A 21,770-nucleotide genomic window follows, 5' to 3' on the forward strand; every position below is an offset into this window, starting at 1 on the left:
TTGCTGTGGAAATAACTGCCTCGTGACTTTGGTCTCTGTTTGAAAACCGAGCACGTGCTCTATGCTGTTCCAAGGAAACTCGTTTCAAACGTGGGTTTTGGTGACTAGCATCAACAGAGGAAAATTACAGAGATGTGGTTTCCAGCCACATCTGTTAACTCCTTTCCTTAATTTTTAAAAGGCTTGCAGGGTGCCGGCAGCATGATCTCAGAAAGGGATTCAGAGACCACCTTCGATGAGGATTCCCAGCCTAACGATGAGGTGATGCCGTACAGTGACGATGAGACGGAGGACGAGTTGGACAGTCGGCAGCCGACGATCGAACCAGGACAAAACCAAATCAACAGGGGCACCAAGGAGAGCCGAGAGCCGTTGAAGAAAGGTATTGCTATGACAGAAACTTGATTTGGGTATCAAATGATCCTGAATGCAGAGGCGGAGCCGTGTATGGATCAATTTGACTTTTGTGCTTATTTGTTAGGTAGGACTTGGAATGGCCTGTCTAAATCTGCGGGTGAGTAATTGGTGGCAACGCAGTTTAACAAATGTCAGAACAGAAATCAGCTTCATTCCAACTGCAACCAGAGTTCTGTGCCACTGCTTCTTGTGTAAAGCTAATAATCAGCACAGTGACTTTGTCTTAATTAAGGCAGGCCCTAGATGTACATAGCCTGTGGTCTGAGAATTGCTTCAGCAGAGCTTCAGATACTTGTCTTCCCCATCATCTGGAAACTTGAACCAGAATAAGCCGATTTGCTGGTTTTGCTGTGTTGCAAATCAGTTGGTTTGCACGTACGTCTGCTTTCTGAGCCTTGCACGGATGAGATTTCACCTTCAATGCTCATTTTGTAGCCTTGTGATTTTCTGTATTTGCAGTAGTTTCAGAATCACAGAAAGGTGAGGTGAGTAGGAGGAGTTCAAGTGTAGTCTCTGCTGCCACCAGCGTCGGGACATCAATGGGAGGAGTCTCACGGCATGTTTCAGAAACCTGTCCTTAACCTCTGTCCAAGGAAACTCTGTAACTCCCCTAATCATAGAATCACAGAATGGTTTGGGTGAGAAGGGACCTTAAAGACCACCCAGTCCCACCCCTGGACACCTCCCACCAGACCAGGTTGCTCCAAGTCCTCTCCAACCTGGCCTTGAACCCCTCCAGGGATGGGGCAGCCACAGCTTCTCTGGGCAACCTGGGCCAGGGTCTCACCACCCTCACAGCAAAGAATTTGTCCCCAATATCTCATGTCAATCTCCCCTCTTTCAGTTTAAAACCCTTCCCCTTCGTCCTATGCCTCTACTCCCGATAAAGAGTGCTACAACAAGATAAATATTTCTCTATTATCTTCTCAGCTTGCTACCAGTATGCTGGAAGTGAAAGTTGTAGAGTGACAGTAAAGTCCTGGATATGTCAAAAGTGAACTTGCTTTGTGTGTTGGGTGGGGAAAAAAAAAACCTCTTTGTGCCTATATTTGAGGTTTTAAGTCTCAGTCGGCCTTATCAGACATAACTACCTTTCAACAGGCCCTTGGAGCAGCAGCTCCCACCCCATGCCTCTGCCCATCCTTGATCTTAGGTCACGAGAATCTCATGAAACCCAAAAGAGCACCCATTAAGGACAATTAATGTGGGCTGGAGAGAAAGGGGAGGTACTTGGCCAATGAGTCTGGAAAACTGGATTTCCAAATCCTGTATGCCTCATCCTTCCCAGGCAGGCGAGGTGTTCCATGAGTTGGCTTCCAAACTTGCTGAAGGAGTTGAGCGGGGAGTTCTTTGATGTGGGCAGGGCCTGGAGTTGTGGGTGTGGGTGGCGGAATTAACAGGGCTGTTGTTAATACAGGCTTGAGGGCAGCAAAGGGATCTGGAGGATCTTGGGGGGAAGGAGGTAGCCTGTGCAAGAGGAGGCATGGACGCCTGATGAAATAAAAAAAGCATTTCAGATTTGTACTCTTTTATGTTTGCAAATGAAAACCATCACACAGTACAGTTATATGAGATAATTGTTTTCAAAAGTTGAGCAGACATTTTCATTTCTAGAACGTCGGAGAAACCCTGTTTTGGGTTCTCAGTGCTTCACAGGTGTAACTGAAGCAAACCAGAAGTGGGGAATGAAGGGAATGTAGCATGAATGAATGTTACGCTGATAGGTTCTCAGTTTCTCACGGAACTGCCAAATTGTAAATCACCACTTTCTCCTACCTCAGATTATATTTTAATTGTTGATAAAGACAAATAGCCTGGTAACTTCTTGAAAACCTTGTTTTAGACTGTGTACGAAAAAGCAGGTACCGGTCTTGTTTCATTTGAAAGTACCTTTAAAAGATGGCATTTGAGAGAAAAGCTGAAACCGGCGGATTTGTTCCCTCGTGTTTGTATCAGGCGTTGACCCGTTTTGCCTTGTCTCTCCCAGACTGCAGCTGGCAAGTTAAAGCAAACGATCCACACTTCTACGAGCAGCCCCAGTTCAAGAGAACAACATTTCTCTGCTTCAAAAAAAGCAAATATGCTGTGAGTTTTCTTTCTCTCAATTATGTGCGAATAGTATTTGTCAGGGTGAATACTTTCTTAGTATCAGTAAGATCTTTGAAACCACTGGTGATCAGTGTAAAAGCCGCAATTAACACTTCCTTAGGATTTCCAGCAAAGGTGGGGAAGTATAACTGGTTTTGGGTCTGTGAATGGAAAACCAAAGTATTGAGAGACTCGTTTGAGAGACAGAATTAGAAGACAGGTGTGCTTAGTCCAAATTCCAAGTTTTATCTGCTCAGCCGCAGCTGTTGCAAACACCTGCATTGGTGTCATCTTTCATACAGAAGTCTCAGGGTGGTATTTAGCAATACCCTGATTAAGCCGGAGTGGGACAGTCTTAAAAATAGACATTTGGGAATGTCTAATCATTTGTACAGTGTCATTCTAAATCCACGTTATTGTGATAAAGGAGACATTTTTATCCCATTTGTCAAGACAAAAGGTTGAATATTTTTTTCCCTGTTTCTAATTTTTTGACTTGGCTGTAATAAAGCTGTGGTGCTGCTGGCGAGTGACGGAGGCTTGGACTGTGGGGTTACACGTGGGCTGTCCGGCTTTATCTGTGTTGTGAGGCTCGTGTGGGTCCCTTGTACCTACCGAGATGCCCGCCCTGCAGACTTGGGCAGTTTGGGTTATCTCGGACATGAGTATGAACGTTTGATAGTAAAACTTCTACAACCGGAGCCGTTCAGAGGGAAGTCCTTCATGCTCGGAGGGAGCTAAAGCTTCAGTCTGAGATGCCTTTTCGGGTATGTTCACGTCAGTGAAACACCCCTTTTTGCCTTGTTTCATTCAGACAGTGACCCGAGTTAAACTGGTGAGGAAAGGTACATATCTGACAAAGTTGATAGGAAAGATTTCACTAGTAAAATGCTTTACTTGAAAATATGCATTGTACATTTGTAACATCAGAAGAATCTGCTGTTGTGAGTGATCCTCAGTTTTCTTCAACAGGGAAATGCAATTAAGACGTACAAGTACAACCCGATCACGTTTATACCACTGAATCTGTTTGAACAGTTTAAAAGAGCAGCCAACTTCTATTTCCTTGTTCTTCTCATTTTGCAGGTAAGACAGGCAGAGAGAGCACTAACTGTGAAGTGAACTTGAGGTGCTAATCTGTTGAGCTGAGTAATCCTTGTGACACAATTCGGTGCTATCCTGGCAGGAAATTGCAGGGTACTTTGTAAGGGACTGTACCTGAACAACCACAGAAACTAAGCCCATCGTAACAGAAACCCGGAACAACCTGTGCTAGCTTTGTATTAGGGTGAGCTAGTTCCAAAGATCATCAGTTTTATGGGGAAGAGGTGTTTCTTTGATTATTACTCTGTCAAACACGATGGCTTTAAGTTCCACTCAGGAATCAGGAACACCAGCAGAAAATAGGAGCAACTCCAGTTGTTAAAGAGAAGCTGATGCTGAGGGAGGGCAGCACAGTCACGCTCTCCCCCGAGTTTCCTTCATCTTCACAACCTGACTTAAAATTCTCCCTCTGATGTGTTGGGTTTCCTTCTTATGTTATAGTCAGTTCACTATTAAATGTCTCTGACTTGAGCTTGATTGATAATCCTGTATTGAAGGGATTTTATGTGTCTTTTGTAGTCGATTCCCCAGATAACTACCCTGTCATGGTACACAACGCTGGTGCCCTTGCTCCTGGTGCTGGGAATAACTGCAGTCAAGGACCTAGTGGATGACATTGTAAGAAACGTATTCTCTTTATATGAAAAGCAAAAGAAAACAGTCTAGTTCATTTCTTTAATTGTGAAACACAGTAGGGAGTACATTCTCTGCTCCTGGTTTTCAGACTCGTCACAAGATGGATAACGAGGTTAATAACAGGACGTGTGAAGTCATCAGGGACGGAAGGTTTGTACTGTTCCCTTCTCAACTACGTCAGTCAGGTTTGCTGCCTCGTCACTAAGTTTCATCACGGATCTTAGCCCAGAGGCGGTAGGGAAAGTTCACCTTTTGGTTCTTTACAGTCTGGGTAAAAACCTAATTGAAAATGGAAAAGAATTGCACAAAGGAGTAATTTAAAGTTGATTCTGTGGCACTAAATCTGTGCTAAGAGCAACCTCTGGCAAAGGCAGAAATTCATCTGCAGGTGAAGAGGAAAGAGAAGAGGTAGTTTGACTTCTAAGTTATAGACCCTCAACTAAATTGCAGTTTCCAAAACTAAAAATCACACCCTACTGAGATGTAATGTTGTTGTGCTAAGGAAAGTTCAATATTTCAAGAATTATAGAGTGGATAGTGTTCTAGATTAAATAGTAATCATTATTAAACTATCTTGATTAGGTTCAAAAACACAAAATGGAAAGATATTAAAGTTGGTGATATCATTCGTCTGAAGAAAAATACTTTCGTTCCTGTAAGTGCTTTAGATATATTTGTTCTATGTTTCTACAGAGTTCTGTAGTTATGATGAGTGGGGTTTATTTGACACTTGTTTGTTTGTTTTTATAGGCTGATATTTTGCTGCTCTCCAGCTCGGAACCAAACAGTCTCTGCTACGTAGAGACAGCTGAACTAGATGGGTAAGGCTCTATTTAAGGATTTCTTGGATTTAATTTTGGCTTACTGGTAGAAGTGTGTATTTCAAACTCTAATTGTCACTTGCTAAGCCGCGCCTGGAAAACAGTGTCCAGTTTTTGATTCCCGCAATTCAAGGATCGTTAAAAATTGGTGAGGGTCCACCAGAGTGCCACAAAGATGCCTGAGGTGTTGGAGAACATGATGTGGGAGGAAAGGGTGAAGGACTTGGATTTATTCAGCCTGGAGAGGAGAAGGGCGATTTAATCGGTCTCCCAGTATCTCAAAGATAGTTACAGAGAAGATGCTCTCTTCAAAAGGACGCCCATTGACAGAAGAAGCAGAAATGGATACAGGTTTCTTCAGAGGAAATTCTGTCTGCATTCAAGAATAACTGCTCTCTGGTGGTGGATAGTTTGTACCATTGGAAGAGGTGCCCAGAGAAGGAGTGGAATTTCACTGGAAACAGTCAAGGCTGGGCTTGCCAGGGCCCTGGCTAACCTCAGCTAAGGTTCTGCTTCCAACAGCAGGTTGGGCTTTTGATTACCAGAGGTCTCTTCCGGCCTGGACTTTCCTATTATTTTAAACTTTTCTTATTCCCTGTCAGAGTGGGGAAACAAAAATAACATGTTTTTCTGTGGAATATTTTCACAGAAACTACTTGGATAGTGTGGATCTTACTGTCTCTGTCACGTTGCTTTGTAAATGTTAGTTTAGTTCGTATTGTCTGTAATGATACAGAGCTCACCTAATGAGGCGAAATGTTAATTTTTCTGAGTGAGCAGTGTATTCCTCACTCAACCTTTAGTAACCTTAACAACAATAACTTAAAACATCATGCAAAACAAGGATCTGCTTGTGTTCTGGAAGGTTTGTTCTCTTTTGGAGCTTTTAACAGTATCAGTTATACATATTGCTTTCAAATAACCATTACTTCAACCGTAATTATTACGAGTAAAGCAGTTGTGGTGAGAAGCCTCACTTACTGCAGTGAGCAGAGGTAGAGGGGTGAGATTTCCCTGGTGAAGAAAAGCAGCGGGTGTGAGGTAGTCACCTGGTTCGGGAATGCTTCATGTCCCTGCAAATGCACGGCTTTGCCGTTGCTTCAATTTAGGAGGTTGGTACCTATGGCCCATTGATTTGCTTAATTTAATTTTGTTCAAACTTCCCTTCCTGTATCCACATTTTTAGTAATACGACCTTTTTATCCTTTCTTCTTAGTGAGACTAACCTAAAGTTCAAAATGGCACTGGAGGTAACACACAGATACCTTCAGGAGGAAAGTGCGATGGCAGACTTCAATGGTTTGTACAGTGATATTCTTACAACTATTCAGATGTTGCTCACACACTTTACAGCACAAGTAAATAAAACCTGGGTGGGGACAGAAGCGTTGCCAACGGTGCCTGCCGTTCTGGAGTCTGTGGCTTCCCGGCTTGTGTCAGGAGGCAGCGGAAACAGGTTGTGCGAGGGAATTGCGCTGCTGAGCAAAACACAGTGTGTGTGGAGACGAGACCTTTGCCATGAATGAGCTAGGGGTGTCTGTGCCGGGTAGCGGTGTGCGGTGGCAGCGTCTCTCTGGCTGCAGCAGTGTAGCGTGGGACGGTTGTCTGACCCTCGTGGGGGTCAGAAGCTCTTGTAGGCAGGCCTTTATTAGAGCTTGAGAAATATTAAAAGAAAAGGTGAACAAAAAGTGCCCTGTTTGGCAGTAAATGCTGTGGGTACCGGTGTTGGTGCAGAAATGAACTCTTTCTGCTATTGCAGTCTGGAAAGCAAAACGCCACATTTAAAATATCAGCAATGAAGCGCTGAATACTTGTACACCCTAAATTTCAAATAAATTGTTTATCCAGAACACTATTTTTCTCAAAAAACCAACCTCATGAAGTAAAACTACTTCTCTGGTGGGTGCAAATCAATGCATTTTTATTTAGCTGTTGTATATTAAACATATTCTCCAAATTTTTTAGGACTGATTGAATGTGAAGAACCCAATAACCGGCTGGATAAGTTTGCCGGAACGTTATTCTGGAGAAACACGAGTTATCCACTGGATGCTGATAAGATATTGTTACGTGGGTGTAAAATCAGGAATACAGACTTTTGCCATGGAATGGTTATATTTGCAGGTATTTATGAATTGAACATGTGTAATATTTACCAACTAAAAGCTTGCCCTACAGAGTGAAATGACATCTTTTTGCTATAAACATTGTATTTTATGTCCCAGTTTTGTAATACTAGCACTTGCTTACGTATCGTATCTTTCCTTTTTTTTAGGTGCTGATACAAAAATAATGAAAAATAGTGGAAAGACAAGATTTAAAAGGACAAAGATTGACTCCCTTATGAATTACATGGTTTATACTGTAAGCCTTTTTGTTTAAAATTCAGGTGTTTGCATTCAATCTATTCACTTAAAAATGAACTCAAATTTAGGAAACTTTTTTTCCTTTCAGTGTAATAATTATGTTTCCACTTTGTTTTGGCCTGATGAGTTGGGATGGAGTAGGAGGGAATCTAAAAAAGGTGCTTCACTGTTGGTGGGATGTGAGACCCTAAACTTGAGGTGTAGGGCAGCCTGCGTGATGCGGAAAGTGCTTCAAAGCCAGGCTAAAATTAGAGCCCAGATTATTTGAAGAGATCACTGTGTGGGAACGGTTTGCTCCCCTTCTTCTTACTTGCCAGTGCGTGTAATACTCTATTTTGAACCTGGAGATTTGGGATTTAAGTCGAGCAGATGTTTCTGAAGTGTCACGGGCCACCCTGTACACCCTAGATCTTTGTGGTTCTCATCCTGCTGTCGGCTGGCCTGGCCATCGGACACACCTACTGGGAGCAGCAGATTGGCAACTCCTCCTGGTACCTCTACGATGCACAAGATTTAAGTCCTCCCTATCGTGGCTTCCTTAACTTTTGGGGATACATCATTGTTCTGAACACCATGGTCCCCATTTCCCTCTATGTGAGGTAGGTAAATACCTTGGCCTTTAAGACCTGAACTGGTGATAGCGTTGAATTACTTAACTTAGGGATTAATGGTGAATGGACTTAATTTCTCATTGGTACTTCAACTAATGAAAACATTCTCCCAAGGAATGATCTCTGACAAAATGGGGGACTTGATCCTGCTAGTATTTAACTTCCCAGACTAATTCTGCAGTCTCAGTGCGTGAAGGAAACTACATGAAAAAAAAATTAAAATAGAAAAATCATGTTTTCCAGATGTATTCCTCAAAAGAGAGGCCTTACTGCTGCATGAAGTGTGAATAATCTTGCCTTTGACAAACCTATCTGTAACATATTGGAAGTCCTCCAACCTCCTACCTGCTCTTCTCCAAATTGTACTTAAAACACCGTTCACAAGTGGGGTTTCTGTGTGTTACGGGAGCAGCGCCACCAAAGCTTTTGCCTTGATGAGGTTTTTCCCCTGTTACTGGGGTGTTGCTGAAGCTGAGCGGTGTGGTCTGACGTCAGCGTGAGTGGCCTCTGCAGGGGTGACGGCGCTCTGTAATGTGCTGGGAAATGTCATTGTTTGTCTTCAGCTCTTGGCTGTCTGAGCAATTTGAGTCCTGGGAAAGAGTCAGAGTCCCCTGGATCTGATAATACACCATTGTTTTAAAATACGAGATGCGGCTGGGAGTGAGAGCATTTGTTTTGTTTCATTTAGTGTCGAGGTGATTCGTTTGGGCCAAAGCTATTTCATAAACTGGGACCTGCAGATGTATTACCCGGAGAAGGACACGGCTGCCAAGGCCAGGACCACCACGCTCAACGAGCAGCTGGGGCAGATCCACTACATCTTCTCTGACAAGACGGGGACGCTCACGCAGAACATCATGACCTTTAAAAAATGTTGCATCGATGGCCAAAGATATGGTAAGTCTGTGCCACGCTGCTGCGGCGGAAAGCAGGACCCTGCCAGTCCCCGTGTGGCACAGCTGGCAGTCTCTCACCGGTCCGTACAAAGGAGGAGGAATTTCAGTCCTTGTTTGAAATCAGGCGCATATGAGACCTTGTAGTTTCGACTGAACTTCCACGATTCAGCTAGAGTAAAGCTCTAGTAAAACTGAATTGTTGGGCTTTTCCCACTGTTTTCCCTCTTAAAAGGTGGAAACTGATGGACTTGAGTGGAAACTTCACAGCAAAAAAGTCAGAAACGAGTAATTTACAGAATGCTTTATTTTTGGTAGAAACGCTTCAGGGACAGAGTTAATCTGGAAGCAAATAACACAATGTACTAAGAGCAGCAGTTTTTCATTTCAGTGTTAGTTACTTCCATTTGCAATCTTGTCTGGATTGCAGTATTTCGAGTATGCAGCAGATGTGCTCCAAAACTATGGGTTGTTCAGTTCAATTAATGAAGACTGCAGTGTGCTAACACCATGTGTTTTTTAAACATCCCGCCTCTGCAGAGAGATGCAGAATTCCTGACAGTGCAAGCTGTGTTAAGCCAAAAATGGATGTTTTAGGACAATTCCACTGCATGGTGGTATTTTTTTTTTCTTACATTTGCTTTGGTATCACTAGCATACAAAAGTATTTCGGCTGTCCGTGGATTTGCTTTTTTAAAAATCTGAGCTATTCTATTGCGGTAGCAATTCTATGTATTTTTTACTTTGTGAATGAGTTCTAAAAACTTTGTTGTTGTGTCCTGTGGGTTCTGACCGGTGGTGCTCGCATTGCAGGGGACTGGCGGGACGGAGCGGGGCAGCTGCAGAGCCACCCGCAGGTAGGTGGGTCCCTTCTGGCCCCAAAGTCCCTGCCGTCTGTAGAGCAGGGAACGGTCCCTTGCCGAAACCTGAGGAGGTGCAGGGAGGCACAAAGCAACTGCACGTGAGGTAACGCAAACTCTCTTCTGTTTCCTGAGCAGCAAGTGGATTTCAGCTGGAACACCTACGCGGATGGAAAGTTCTCATTCTATGATCACTATCTGATAGAGCAAATAAAATCTGGAAAGGAGCCAGAAATTCAAAAGTTCTTTTTTCTGCTTGCCATTTGTCACACAGTCATGACTGACAGCTCTGATGGTGAGTATGTTTTTTAGGTGTTTGGTAGTTTTCCTTCTGTAAGGGGAAACAGTAATTCAAATCCAGTTGCACGAGGGAGACGTTCAAAAGTAATGCCGACCCATAAGTGAGAAGGAGTGTTAGGCTGCTCCTTTAAATGAAACAAAAGCAAGAGCCGATGCTATTCCCTGTGCTGAATTTATCTGACCCTTCATGGAAGGGGGACTGTCTTTATGACAATTACTGTTGTGGCAAATGCACATCTTAGCAGCAGATTTAGAAAGGGGGGAACAGTTTATACGGAGGTTTTGTGTTTTCATGTAACAGGTCTTCTCTCTGTTCAAATACATCTTTAAAATCTCAAAAGCATAAATCTCAAATAAAACGACAATGACACTGGCATAGTCTCTGCTTCCACATACAGATGTGGAAGTAAAAGACATCTGGAAAGTTGTTTTCAGTGTGGAAAAATGAGTATTTTCAGCATGAGGGTTTCATGCTCTTGCTCCTTGACTCACAACCCCATAGACATATACAAATCACATATGTCTGTTCTAAGAGTATTGGCAGCAAATAAGCAAATTTAATAACAAAAATATGACGGAAACTAAATTTAGTGGTGAACATTGATTGAAGAATTCGTGAACGTGAAAAATAAGGTTGGAAGATTCAATTAAAACATTGAAGAGTAAGATATTTAATATCTGGTTTGAGACAGAGAAGTTACAGTTTTTGCCTTTATACCTGGAGGGAAGAGGGTTCAGGGACTTAGCCCATGGGGGAAGTACATGTAATGAAAGGGGGGGGTCCCTAGTCCCCCTCCTCTGTGTGCACTGCTCTCGGGTGCTGCAGTGCAGAAGGGGACAGGGCTTTGCATGCCCGGCTCTCTGTCACTCTACAGAAAGGGTGTGAATTCCTGTGCTGTGGTGGGCGAGAGCCCTGTAACGCTCAGGTACATCCCGCCTTTCTCTTCTGTTCCCCGTTTCGGTGACACAGGACAGCTCAATTACCAAGCGGCTTCCCCGGATGAAGGTGCCCTGGTTACAGCAGCCAGAAACTTTGGCTACGTTTTTCTCTCACGGACGCAAAATACTATCACTATCAGTGAGATGGGGGTTGAAAGAACGTACGATGTCCTTGCTATCTTGGATTTCAACAGCGACAGAAAACGGATGTCTGTCATTGGTAAGCTGATTGCAGCCAGACTCTACGGGAAAAGTTCACTTGGATTTCAGAGGGGAAAAAGTATGTGCAAGGGAGGTTGAAGTCAACAATTCTGGCTGTGTAACACACACAATCCTAGGATAGATGCAAACGTGTCCACGAGACAGTCTTGGTTTCAGGTGTGGCCTCTGCTGGAGACAATATTTGGGTCCCTTTAGTAGAAGCTTAAAGAAATGCTGCAAAGGTGATTTATTCCCCTTTTTCCCCAGGGAAACTTTTCCCCAGTGTATGTTCCTTTAGCTAATGGAATACTAGGTGTGCAGGTTGAGGTATATATAAGCAGCTCTTTAGTTCTGATCTTCGAAGTTGTCAGTCTTGAATCAGTTAGAGATCTGTTGTTTTTAGGCTATAATTCTGGTGCCACATATCTCCAGCGTATGTCTCTGCCCAGCTCCTAGGGGCAAGTGAGATGTTAACCCTACTAACCATTATCAAAAACATAATCCTTGGGAGTCTAAGTATCCTCTCGGGTCATGAGAGAGAAGAGGAAATGCACTAATCAACCAGGTTGCCTAATTGAACAATATTAGTGGTGATGAAGAAGAACTTGGTGTTGTAGTTTTGGTCCTTGACAGCAGTAGACCGAACAATCTAATCTGAAACTATTCCTTTATGTAAGTGTACTCTAACCTTTTGTCCCACCTCTCGTGTTTCACTCCACAGTAAGAGAATCAGGTGGAAACATCAGGCTGTATTGTAAAGGGGCTGATACGGTAATTTATGAACGGTTGCACCCAAGGAATCTAAAGAGAGAAGCTACAGAAGAAGCACTAGAGGTACGTTTGTATTATATATACCATTTTTAAATTTAAAATTGTCTGCTTCTGACTATAATTTTGTTAATTTCCTTTTCCTAAGCTATTAAAGCAAATACAGACCTATAATTGTTTGTACGAGTCATCCCAAATCTGAGAAATAATCAAAGCAATATAAGTTTTCATGCGTGTTCGTAAAAATGCATTCATTGTCTTTTCATGAGAGGTGAACTTTAGTTTTGTCTACACACTTTTGTTTCATAGTTGTCAGTGTTGCAGATCCCTACACTCTGTTCTGTTTGTCACCTCCTCAGTCTTCCAGCTCAGCCTGCCTTGTCAGCTACAATTTAATTTTTGGCATTTCTGCAATACCCGGGACTAACTGTGCAGTCAGATTTGTTTTCTCAGACTTTACTGAATGCTCATGATCTTAACGCTTAGGTTTGGATTGCAAATGAAGAGATTTGGTTTGTGGATGTGTCTTTTTTTAATTACTTTTCAGATTTTTGCCAGTGAAACTCTCAGGACACTCTGCCTGTGCTATAGAGACATTAGTCACGATGAATTTGAAGCGTGGAATAAAAAGTTTGTGGAGGCCAGTGTAGCTACAACTAATCGTGACGAAGCTCTGGACAAAGTCTATGAGGAAATAGAAAAAAACTTGATTGTAAGTCAAGCTTTAAATTTTTAGTGTACTTTTATGCTTATATAGGAAGAAACAGATCTTTTTGAAAATAAATAATCCTTGTTTATTAGGACATGTTGATTTAGATCTTTTCAGTATTTTATTGGCTTTAGAACTAAGCCAAATTGTTTAATAGAATTAAAGCAAATGTATTTTAGTACGTGTGTTTCTAATATACACTTCTATGTGCAAGAATTTGTCTGTACCGAATTCTTAGTTTGAGCTTTAGTTGTTTCTGTTCTACCTCAACACTACCAGGACACTTGGCTTGAAGACATACCTAGTTTCATTCTCTACTGAAAATCGATCAGTTTTCTATACATATTTATTCTACTAAATACCTGTATTTCCTATATCTTCCAGCTGCTTGGTGCAACAGCTATTGAAGACAAACTACAGGATGGAGTTCCAGAAACTATTTCCAGGCTTTCAAAAGCAGACATTAAAATATGGGTGCTTACCGGTGACAAAAAAGGTGGGTTTACTTACAGCCAGAGAGCTAGCACAGGAGTGATAAGGGCTGGAAGATAAGCTGGGGCAAATGCAGACTGGGAACAAAACGTATGTTTCTAGAAAAGCTTAGTACAAAAGTCCATTTAAATCACAACTGGAGGAATTTCTACAATGTGCAAAATTTCTTCCCAGCTGTTCCCAGTCCGGAATTACTGGATGGGCTTCTGTGTAACTTCTGTTCCTCCAGCAGCTCGGCCTGGATGACCGATTTTGTGGCTGTCTTCTGCAGGGAAATGCCCAGCTACTGCTTTTCCCAGTGCAAAGCAAGTGCAGGACAGCCTGCTTTTACCACCAGGCTTGCTCGGCTCTGAGGGCAGTGCCAAAACTCGTCTTTTTACAGTGAAAATTTACTTTTCAAACACTCGCAAGTGCTGCTGACAGGGACTGATTGGCTTTTCTTTTGGTGGTTGCTAGTCTGCAGGCTGGCAACGTGTTGTTCAGTCAGTTCAAAATAAGGCATTAAACGTGTAAGTAAGAACGGCTGTACCACCCCCTGGATGGAGCTGCAGCCAGACCAGCGTCTCTGCGGTGCTGGCAACAGCCTTGGTTCAGGCGGTCCAGGGTGGCCAGGGCAGGACACTGTGGTGTCCCCTTTGGCTGATTCCTGCCGTGCCTTTGGTGTCACGGCTCTCGGACACAGAGACAGCATCTCCACCAGCAAGTTAAACGGGCCCTGGTAGATCTTTCTTCCCAGAATTGGCTGATGGGCTTTTCCAAGTCACTAACAGTTTTTTGCATTCGGAGCATCTTGTGACAATGCATTCCAGCACAGTAATGTACATTTCATGGGAAATGTTGCATAGGAAATACAATTCCCTGACTTTAATTCCATCACCCACCGCGCCTTCATTGCCACACAGTTGTTGTATGACAGATAATTAATAGGCATTCCCCCAGCTTCTCTGTGCTATGTATGGGGGTTTTTTGTAATGAGAGGAACCTTCTCATACTGAAACATTACTTGAGAGGAGTTCAGGTACTTCTGGCTGTTCCCAACAGTTACTCATGACAGAACTTTACCTAAATACTTACCTCTTTTTTTTTTTTTTTTTTTTTTTTTTGTTGTAGAAACTGCTGAAAATATTGGATTTTCTTGTGAACTGTTAACAGATGAAACAACCATCTGCTATGGAGAAGATATCAGGCAAGTGAAAAGCACAAAGGATTTCTTTTGTGGGTATTAAAAGTGTTCTATTTTTAAAATTAACCCAGCAGTGACATTGGTTTATCCCACCGTGACTCTTCAATGACTGAACAGTATTCCTTGGCAGTTGGTCAGCTGTTGTCAAAACGGTTAGACCCCAGGAAAACCAGCATGGGGTGGGAGAAGAACTAGGGCCTTGTCACTATTCATGGCTCATTTTTCCAAATTTTTCCTTATTTGCCAAACAGCAAGGATATCAAACCAGTGTGATCCTCTTTTCACTGTCGCTCTAGCACTGCTTAGAACATCACCTATGGCAGAAGAAGTCCTTGCAGCGTGTACTGCATTTGTTCCTTGCAGATTTTCAGTCTGGGACAGATCTAGCTTGAAATTTATCCTTGACTTTTCTGTAATAGTATCCACCTCTCTTTCCAGTGCTCTTCTTCAAACGAGGTTGGAAAACCAGAGGAACAGAGCTGGATCAAGTGCGCATTCCTCTCTAAGAATGAACGAGCCCTTCTTCCAGGGCAGTCGAGATCGGGCTTTAATAATCACTGGCTCCTGGTTGGTATGTACAAAAGAGACTCTCCTGGGTATCTGAGGTTTTGGGGGTACCACCAAGCCACAGTGTCCTTCCCTGAGGACTCTGTTCGTAGGTCTGCTTTGCTAAACCAAGCAGTGAAAATTCTTTGGCTGTTGTGCCGCAGACAGAACACATTTCTTTGGTATTTATCTTCAGAAAGATTTTTGGGTTTAAAGGTTGAAAGTAGCACTCAATAAAACAAGGTATTTCTTGGGCCTTTCAGATCACCCTGGTAGCTGCCATCAAAGTAGAGCCAAGCCCCTGCAAAAGCAGAGTCTTATTTTCAGTGTTTATTCTTCATGGGGATTCTGGTCTAATGGAAAAAAATGAGAAAGAGGTACTGCCAGCACCACAGGATGTATGGCTTCAGTACAGGCACAGAAATTGTGCTTGAAATGAGAGATGGGAGTGAAAGGGTGGAAACAGAAGACAAATTTCCTGCTCAGTGCTGCAATATAGTGCTCTCAGAGGAGCTTAGAAGGCAGAAGAAAGCTTTTAGCAGAGAGGTGACTAGCAGTAATTCCGTGGCTATTAGCCACCCTGTCGGCAGCCTGCTCTTACAGGAGAAAGTGAAGAGCTAAGGGCTGTCTGCCCCATCTCAGTGTCCAGCCCTAAACCTGTATTTGTATAAAGAAGTGTCTGTCTGTGTGTAAGGCACAGGAAACGGGCTGGGATGCCTACAGGAAATCTGGCAGGAGCAGCAGGTAAAATCACAGGTCTCTGTTACCTCCTGCTCCAGCTGAATTGCCCCGGCGCTAACCTGGGTATTTATAGGGCACTTCCACATGTGCTGGACACAGTTGCGCTTCCTCTAGGAGATGGAGAAATAGGAGAGAAGGAAGTTTAAATACCAGAATGATTTCAAAAGTGAATTTGTTCCCGTCAGAAGAAATATTCCTTTGAACTCTGCGAGAAGTGCTGTGACACCAAGTACAAGCATTTTCCTTTTGTTAATCCCACCAAGTACATTCTTTCTCTTTTTTCCCTAGCTCTTTGTTCACTCCTCTGCACCAGCATTTAATTAAAACACTATAAACGGGTGACGGGACACTTAATGATGTTAAGTGTGTTGTATAGGCAGTACTCGGAGTGCAGTTTGAAACAAGGTAGAAGGGAACATCATATATTTGTGTTACACAGAATGAAATCCTACTAGAGAAGAAAAAGAAGAAAAAAAAACTGAAGCTGAAATTCCCTAGAACAGCAGAAGAGGAGAAAAAGCAAGCTGAGAAGAGGAGAAGGGCCGAAGCTTACAAAGAGCAGCAGCAGCAGAACTTTGTTGATCTGGCCTGTGAGTGCAGGGCTGTGATCTGCTGCCGGGTGACGCCGAAGCAGAAGGCCATGGTGGTGGAGCTGGTGAAGAAGTACAAGAAAGCTATTACTCTGGCAATCGGGGACGGTGCCAATGATGTAAACATGATTAAAAGTAAGGCAGCTGTAGAACTTCTCTCGGTAGGAAAGATCACTTCTGGGCCTTCTTCTGCCGTCTCTTCACTGTTACTCTTTGTTCAGAAGACTCTGCCATCTGTTTCGTTCCCCGCGTTAACATCACTTCTGTTACCTTCTCTGCCTCTGCTTTCCCTTTTGAGGAAGCCCTTTATGAAATGGTTAGTGGTTTTTGCTGGTATATTTTAGATTTTTCTGTAGACATTCCCTGAGAAGGGACCTGAATTACATGCGTTACCATGTTGTGGGTTACAAATTGTTATATAAAAACAAAGCTATAGCTTAGCTGCCCCGTGCTTGGAGGCACTAGCCATCCTGTATTGCAGCTGGTGCTCTCTGAACTGCTTCCGGAGAAATCCCACTGAGACAGAAACTCCTGGGCTATGCTTTATGTTACGAGTGTGTTTGTAAACTGCCTGGCCAGTTGGTTCGGGGTCTGCTTGCTCTGTCTCATGGCTTGATTCTCCCGTGGTCAAATCTCCCAGCATCTGTTCTGGTGGAACAAGCGCTGGGAGAGAATCCAAGCGAGGGTGGAGACGTGAGCAGTGAGTAACAGGGCAAAGAAGGGGAAATGGGCTGCTGTGTTAGTCTGTAAGGCAGCCTCTTGTGCTGTGTGCAGAAATTAAATGGGGCAGAGGAACCTGAAGCAGAGAATAGGAACCGGGAGATTTGCCCCGGGTCATGTTTTACCTCTCCCGTTGTTCAACACGGTGTGTGGTGTTTGTTTCGTTACCTGCAGCTGCCCACATCGGAGTTGGAATCAGTGGCCAAGAAGGGATGCAAGCCGTCATGTCGAGTGACTACTCTTTTGGGCAATTCCGCTACCTCCAAAGGCTGCTGCTGGTCCACGGACGGTGGTCTTACATTAGGATGTGCAAGTTCTTAAGATACTTCTTCTACAAGAACTTTGCTTTTACACTAGTGCACATCTGGTATTCATTCTTTAATGGCTTCTCCGCCCAGGTAAGGAGACGTGCTCGTGTGTAATGCTGACAGGCAGATCTCTCTCTTTGTCAGTGCAGAATAGCAAAGGCTTAACTGGGGAAGCGACGGGAGCTTGAAGGTATCACCAGTAATTTCTGCAGGAGAACAGGTGGTAACTAAGCTAGTTAGTTACAGGCTAAGCAGCTGGTTGTGACTTCAGAACCCTTGTGATTGTAAGAGATTGCTGTATAGCGGTTTGGGGAAGCTTTCTCAGCCCTGCTGCTGAAGATATTCTGAGGTGAAGTTGGACGGTGCATGAATCTATCAGTAGGAAACCAAATCCCAAAGTCAGGCAGCACTGGGGGTTTATAAGGAGTGGGGCAGCTTTATACAGGCGAAAAATAGTTTCAGCAGAGCTGTGAGCTAAGGTGCTGCTTGTCTTTGGGGTAAACGCTGAGATGGGTAATTTAATGCTATAGTGGAGCACGCATGATTTTCCTCAGGAATTGGAAGGAAAAGGTGTAATCAAGAAGAAATCATTAACTCCTGTAACTCCTCCTGCTCTCACAGACAGCCTACGAGGACTGGTTCATCACGCTGTACAACGTCTTGTACTCCAGTCTCCCGGTTCTGCTGGTTGGCCTGCTTGACCAGGTATTCTCCATGGTGTTAACAGCAGAGGAATCCAAAGGCATCTAACGTCAAGTCTTTAATTACACTGAGTCTGGTTGCTTTTTTTATGGACAAAGCATTTTGGGGGTTTTGTTTGGGTTTTTTTGGCTTTTAAAAATGTATTCCTCTTCCCAGTGTGTGAGGTAACAAGGGGCAGTAATCAGAGGGTTACTGAGATAGCCAAAGTTAGTTGGTTCACAGGTCTTCAGTGCTAATAATGTCTGTATAAAATATTTCTTGGGTATTTGTTAGAGACTTACAGGCAGGGCGTGCAGTGGTAGCCCTCGTCTTCTGCTTAGTCACCATGTAGGGAAAGACCCAACACGGTCCACAGCAGTAAAGAGCTGCGCGACTGTGGGTGTTCTTGTCTTGGCAAGCGATGGGCTGTCAGCCTAGCAGCCTGGAAACGGGCTCTGCGATCGCTTTGTGAGAGGTGCCCAGAACTGGCTCTTCCCAGTTGCACGCCTTGCTCTGTGCAGAGTCCTGCTGCCCACACTGCTGTTTGAAGAGGGAAAAGGAATCTGCCATTTCCTCTGGGACGTTGTACACTTGAGCTTCTTACTCTTCAAAGCTCACACTGAGAACAAGAAATTGCAGCAACTTTTTTTTTTTTCTTCTCTTTTCCCGCTTTATTAAGGACGTGAGCGACAAATTGAGTCTTCGGTTCCCTAGGCTGTATGTTTTGGGACAGAAAGATGTACTCTTTAACTACAAGAAGTTCTTTTTAAGTTTGCTTCATGGAGCTTTAACTTCACTGATAATCTTCTTCATACCATATGGAGCTTACCTTAAAACCATGGGACAAGACGGAGAAGCGCCTTCAGATTATCAGTCATTTGCTGTCACAGCAGCATCTTCTCTTATATTTGTCGTCAACTTGCAGGCAAGTGAGCTTAGCCTCCTGATCTCTCTCGCTCTGAAAACACCTTCTGGGCATGTTCCTACATTTGTCTACTAAAAGCATAACAACAGAAAAAAGCTTCCCCTTTTTGCCTTCTCTCCTCTTTGTTGATGCTCTCTGACTGATGTGTAACTGGATGAGAGGGAACTTGACCAAAATGCTGTCAGTCTTCAGGGTAGTTGATATTATTTTGAATTAATAAACTCATTTGGAGCTTTTGTTTGCTTTCAGATTGGCTTGGATACATCTTACTGGACTTTTGTTAATGCTTTTTCAGTATTTGGGAGTATTGCACTTTACTTTGGTATCACGTTTGACTTCCACAGCGCTGGAATCCACGTTCTCTTTCCTTCTGGCTTCCAGTTCACAGGTCAGTCCCTGTGGCTTGTGTTTCTTCTTCCCGTCTCACGCAGCAGAACTACAGCCCGAATGTCATGGCATGAACCCTTTCTTTCAGTGAAAATGAGCTGGAACGTGACGTTGCCTAGCAGTAGGGGTCTGCAAGTGAGAACTAAGTTAAAATTGGTGGGGCAGCTTAAAAGAAAGGGGATGCGATGATCTGGCAGGGTATGCGTTTGCCACGTTGCTGTAACTGTTCAGCGGAGGGTAAAACCCCAAAGTGAGACAGCCCAAAGCTGGTAGCAGCTCCTGGGGGTGTTGCTGGAAGTCCGGGGAGGTGTAAGTAGCAGCCACTTGGACATTGTTGCTTCCCAATTTTCCTAGTGACAAATCTTTCGTATGTTGTGTTGGATCTAAGTATCCCCCCTCAAAATAACAAGCCCCCTCAATTTTACGTTCTCATTTTTAAGCTGAGCCCAATGGAAAAAAAAGTAGTTGCCTCTAATACAATGTTTTTCTTTGACCTTTAGTAAAGTTTTAGCCTTCTTTTATAACTTCCTTCTACCTGGATGCTTTATGAATTTCAGAAGTTTCTAGATATGACCGCTGCTTAGTTTGATAGCAAGTTCCGTGAGATTGGGTGTTTGGCTACTAAATATCACTTGCCAATATGGCCATGTTGTAAGAGAAGTGCTTTATAGAACTCAGTCCTGTTGTGCTCCTGCAGAGTAGAGTCTGTATGGCAGCTTGGTGGTGTGAAACACAGCGGAGTACCAGAACGTTAGCTCAGGAGAGAAGCTGGGCCTTTTAGTATCCTGTTTGTGTTTTATGACTAGTTCACGTGATCATGTCATAAACTAGTTTTTGCTCTTTTTATTCCTAGGAACTGCTCCCAATGCTCTGAGACAGCCGTACCTCTGGCTGACCATGATTTTATCCATTGCCATTTGCTTACTTCCTGTAGTGGCACAGCGCTTCTTTTCCGCAACGATTTGGCCTTCGGAAAGTGATCGAGTGAGTGAATTCTTGTGTTATTTGGGTTAATTTGGTGTGTATTTACTGCCAGGAGTCAGGACTGGTGACGGCAAGTGACTGTGCCCTAGGGAGAGCGGCAGGAGATGGGGGCTCAGGCCCATGGCCAGGGCGGGTGGCAGCAGGGCTTTCCCAAGGCCAGACCCAGCCCGCCTTCTGCCTGGGTGACAGCGGTGCTGTGACGTTCTGCCATCCAAAGCACTTCGGTGTGTTCTGATCTCTCAGTATCTTCCTGATGCTTCTGTGTCAGAGTTCCCTTGTTCCCCTGTCAATGTAGGGGGCAGTTCTTGTTTGCTTCTGTTTTGCCTCGAGCTGGCAGGTAGGGCATGAAAATAGTTACAATTGCAGTAGTGTGGTTTAAAAAGATATTAAAGAAGTGTCAGCATGAGAACACAGGAGTAGCTTTCAGTGGCGTATCTTCAGGCCATTCCAATGAAAGGCATTTAAAGATAAATGAAAATAATGAAGTTCAAAATAGTCTTCCCGAGACGGTGATGCGTTACTGCATAGAGACATGGTTTAGGGATGGGTTTTGTCAGAGTTGGGTTGATGGTTGGACTAGATGATCTTAAAGGTCCCTTCCAACCCAGACAGTTCTGTGATTCTATATTCTTGTCTCTAACAAATTTAAAGAGGAGAACCCTCCTGCTGAGCAGTTTAGGGATGTAGAAAAGCACGGGGCTGTTTCCCAGTCAGTAAACACAAACAAGCTGTTTTCCCTGTAATCCCTAAACTGCTCTGTCTTTGCATGCCTGAAGATCCAGAGGAACCGCAAGAAGTACGTGGCGGAAGAGCAGGAGTGGAAGCGCAGGCAGAGTGCCTTTCGCCGTGGGGTGTCGGGCCGTCGCTCCGCCTACGCCTTCTCCCACCAGCGGGGCTACGCCGACCTCATCGCCTCCGGCCGCAGCATCCGCAAGAAGCGGGCTCCTCTGGACGCGGTCCTGGGCAGCAGCGGGACACCAGCCAGAGATGCTCCTCAAACCAGCTGATTTTCAAAAGCTGAGAAGCTTTTTATCCTAATAATTGCACAATTATTATTTTTTTTTAAACAAACTCAGGATATTTTTTTTTTTAACCAAATGACATCAGGATGTGAACAGTTTTACGCTTTATCCCAGAACTTCCTGGCTTTGGACTACTGGAAACGTAGAAGGGCCAAGAGTTCTCTGCCGAGCTACTAGTCCTGGTGCGAGTGATTTGTGTGTGAGGCGAAAGTGAAGGATGTGTGTGCTGGGGAATGGAAACCCAGCGCTGTCATTTTGAGTTTGTTTTTTTTTTTAAGTGATGCCTGGAATTGCAAACTTTTTTCACGTTTTAATAATCCGTTGGTATAAAACTGCAGCTACATTTCATATGGTGTCTTTGAACGCAACCTGCTGCGCAGCCGTTACCTCCTGCGCGCCATTTCATTACACTGCACGGTCACCACGGCAAACCAGAGGGTCAGCCTTTTGAGAGGGACCCAGATATCCTCGTCTGAGC

The 21,770-nt window shown here is 43.9% G+C and overlaps 1 protein-coding gene across 3 annotated transcripts; it reads left to right on the forward strand.

The window, feature by feature from the left end:
- The first annotated feature begins 201 nt into the window (after nucleotides 1-201).
- Nucleotides 202-21,620, forward strand: LOC141477656 (phospholipid-transporting ATPase IC-like). Of its 3 annotated transcripts, none has more exons than XM_074166913.1 (27): nucleotides 202-382; nucleotides 2,405-2,502; nucleotides 3,478-3,591; nucleotides 4,129-4,227; nucleotides 4,334-4,395; nucleotides 4,828-4,900; nucleotides 4,996-5,066; nucleotides 6,283-6,365; nucleotides 7,032-7,190; nucleotides 7,342-7,430; nucleotides 7,841-8,031; nucleotides 8,732-8,940; nucleotides 9,750-9,793; nucleotides 9,932-10,091; nucleotides 11,067-11,255; nucleotides 11,958-12,070; nucleotides 12,552-12,716; nucleotides 13,098-13,209; nucleotides 14,316-14,391; nucleotides 14,827-14,959; nucleotides 16,115-16,400; nucleotides 17,160-17,383; nucleotides 17,915-17,998; nucleotides 18,654-18,899; nucleotides 19,149-19,287; nucleotides 20,140-20,270; nucleotides 21,047-21,620. In XM_074166913.1, the coding sequence occupies exons 1-27, from the start codon at nucleotides 202-204 to the stop codon at nucleotides 21,275-21,277; spliced, it is 3,762 nt and encodes a 1,253-aa protein (XP_074023014.1). In that variant the 3' UTR covers nucleotides 21,278-21,620. The 3 variants fall into 3 exon arrangements, with proteins under 3 accessions (XP_074023014.1, XP_074023015.1, XP_074023016.1); XM_074166914.1 differs by having other exon boundaries at nucleotides 9,935-10,091; XM_074166915.1 differs by lacking the exon at nucleotides 9,750-9,793 and having other exon boundaries at nucleotides 9,903-10,091.
- The last annotated feature ends 150 nt before the right edge of the window (nucleotides 21,621-21,770 follow it).

This window comes from Numenius arquata, chromosome Z, assembly GCF_964106895.1.
Source record: "Numenius arquata chromosome Z, bNumArq3.hap1.1, whole genome shotgun sequence".
Lineage (NCBI taxonomy): Eukaryota > Metazoa > Chordata > Aves > Charadriiformes > Scolopacidae > Numenius > Numenius arquata.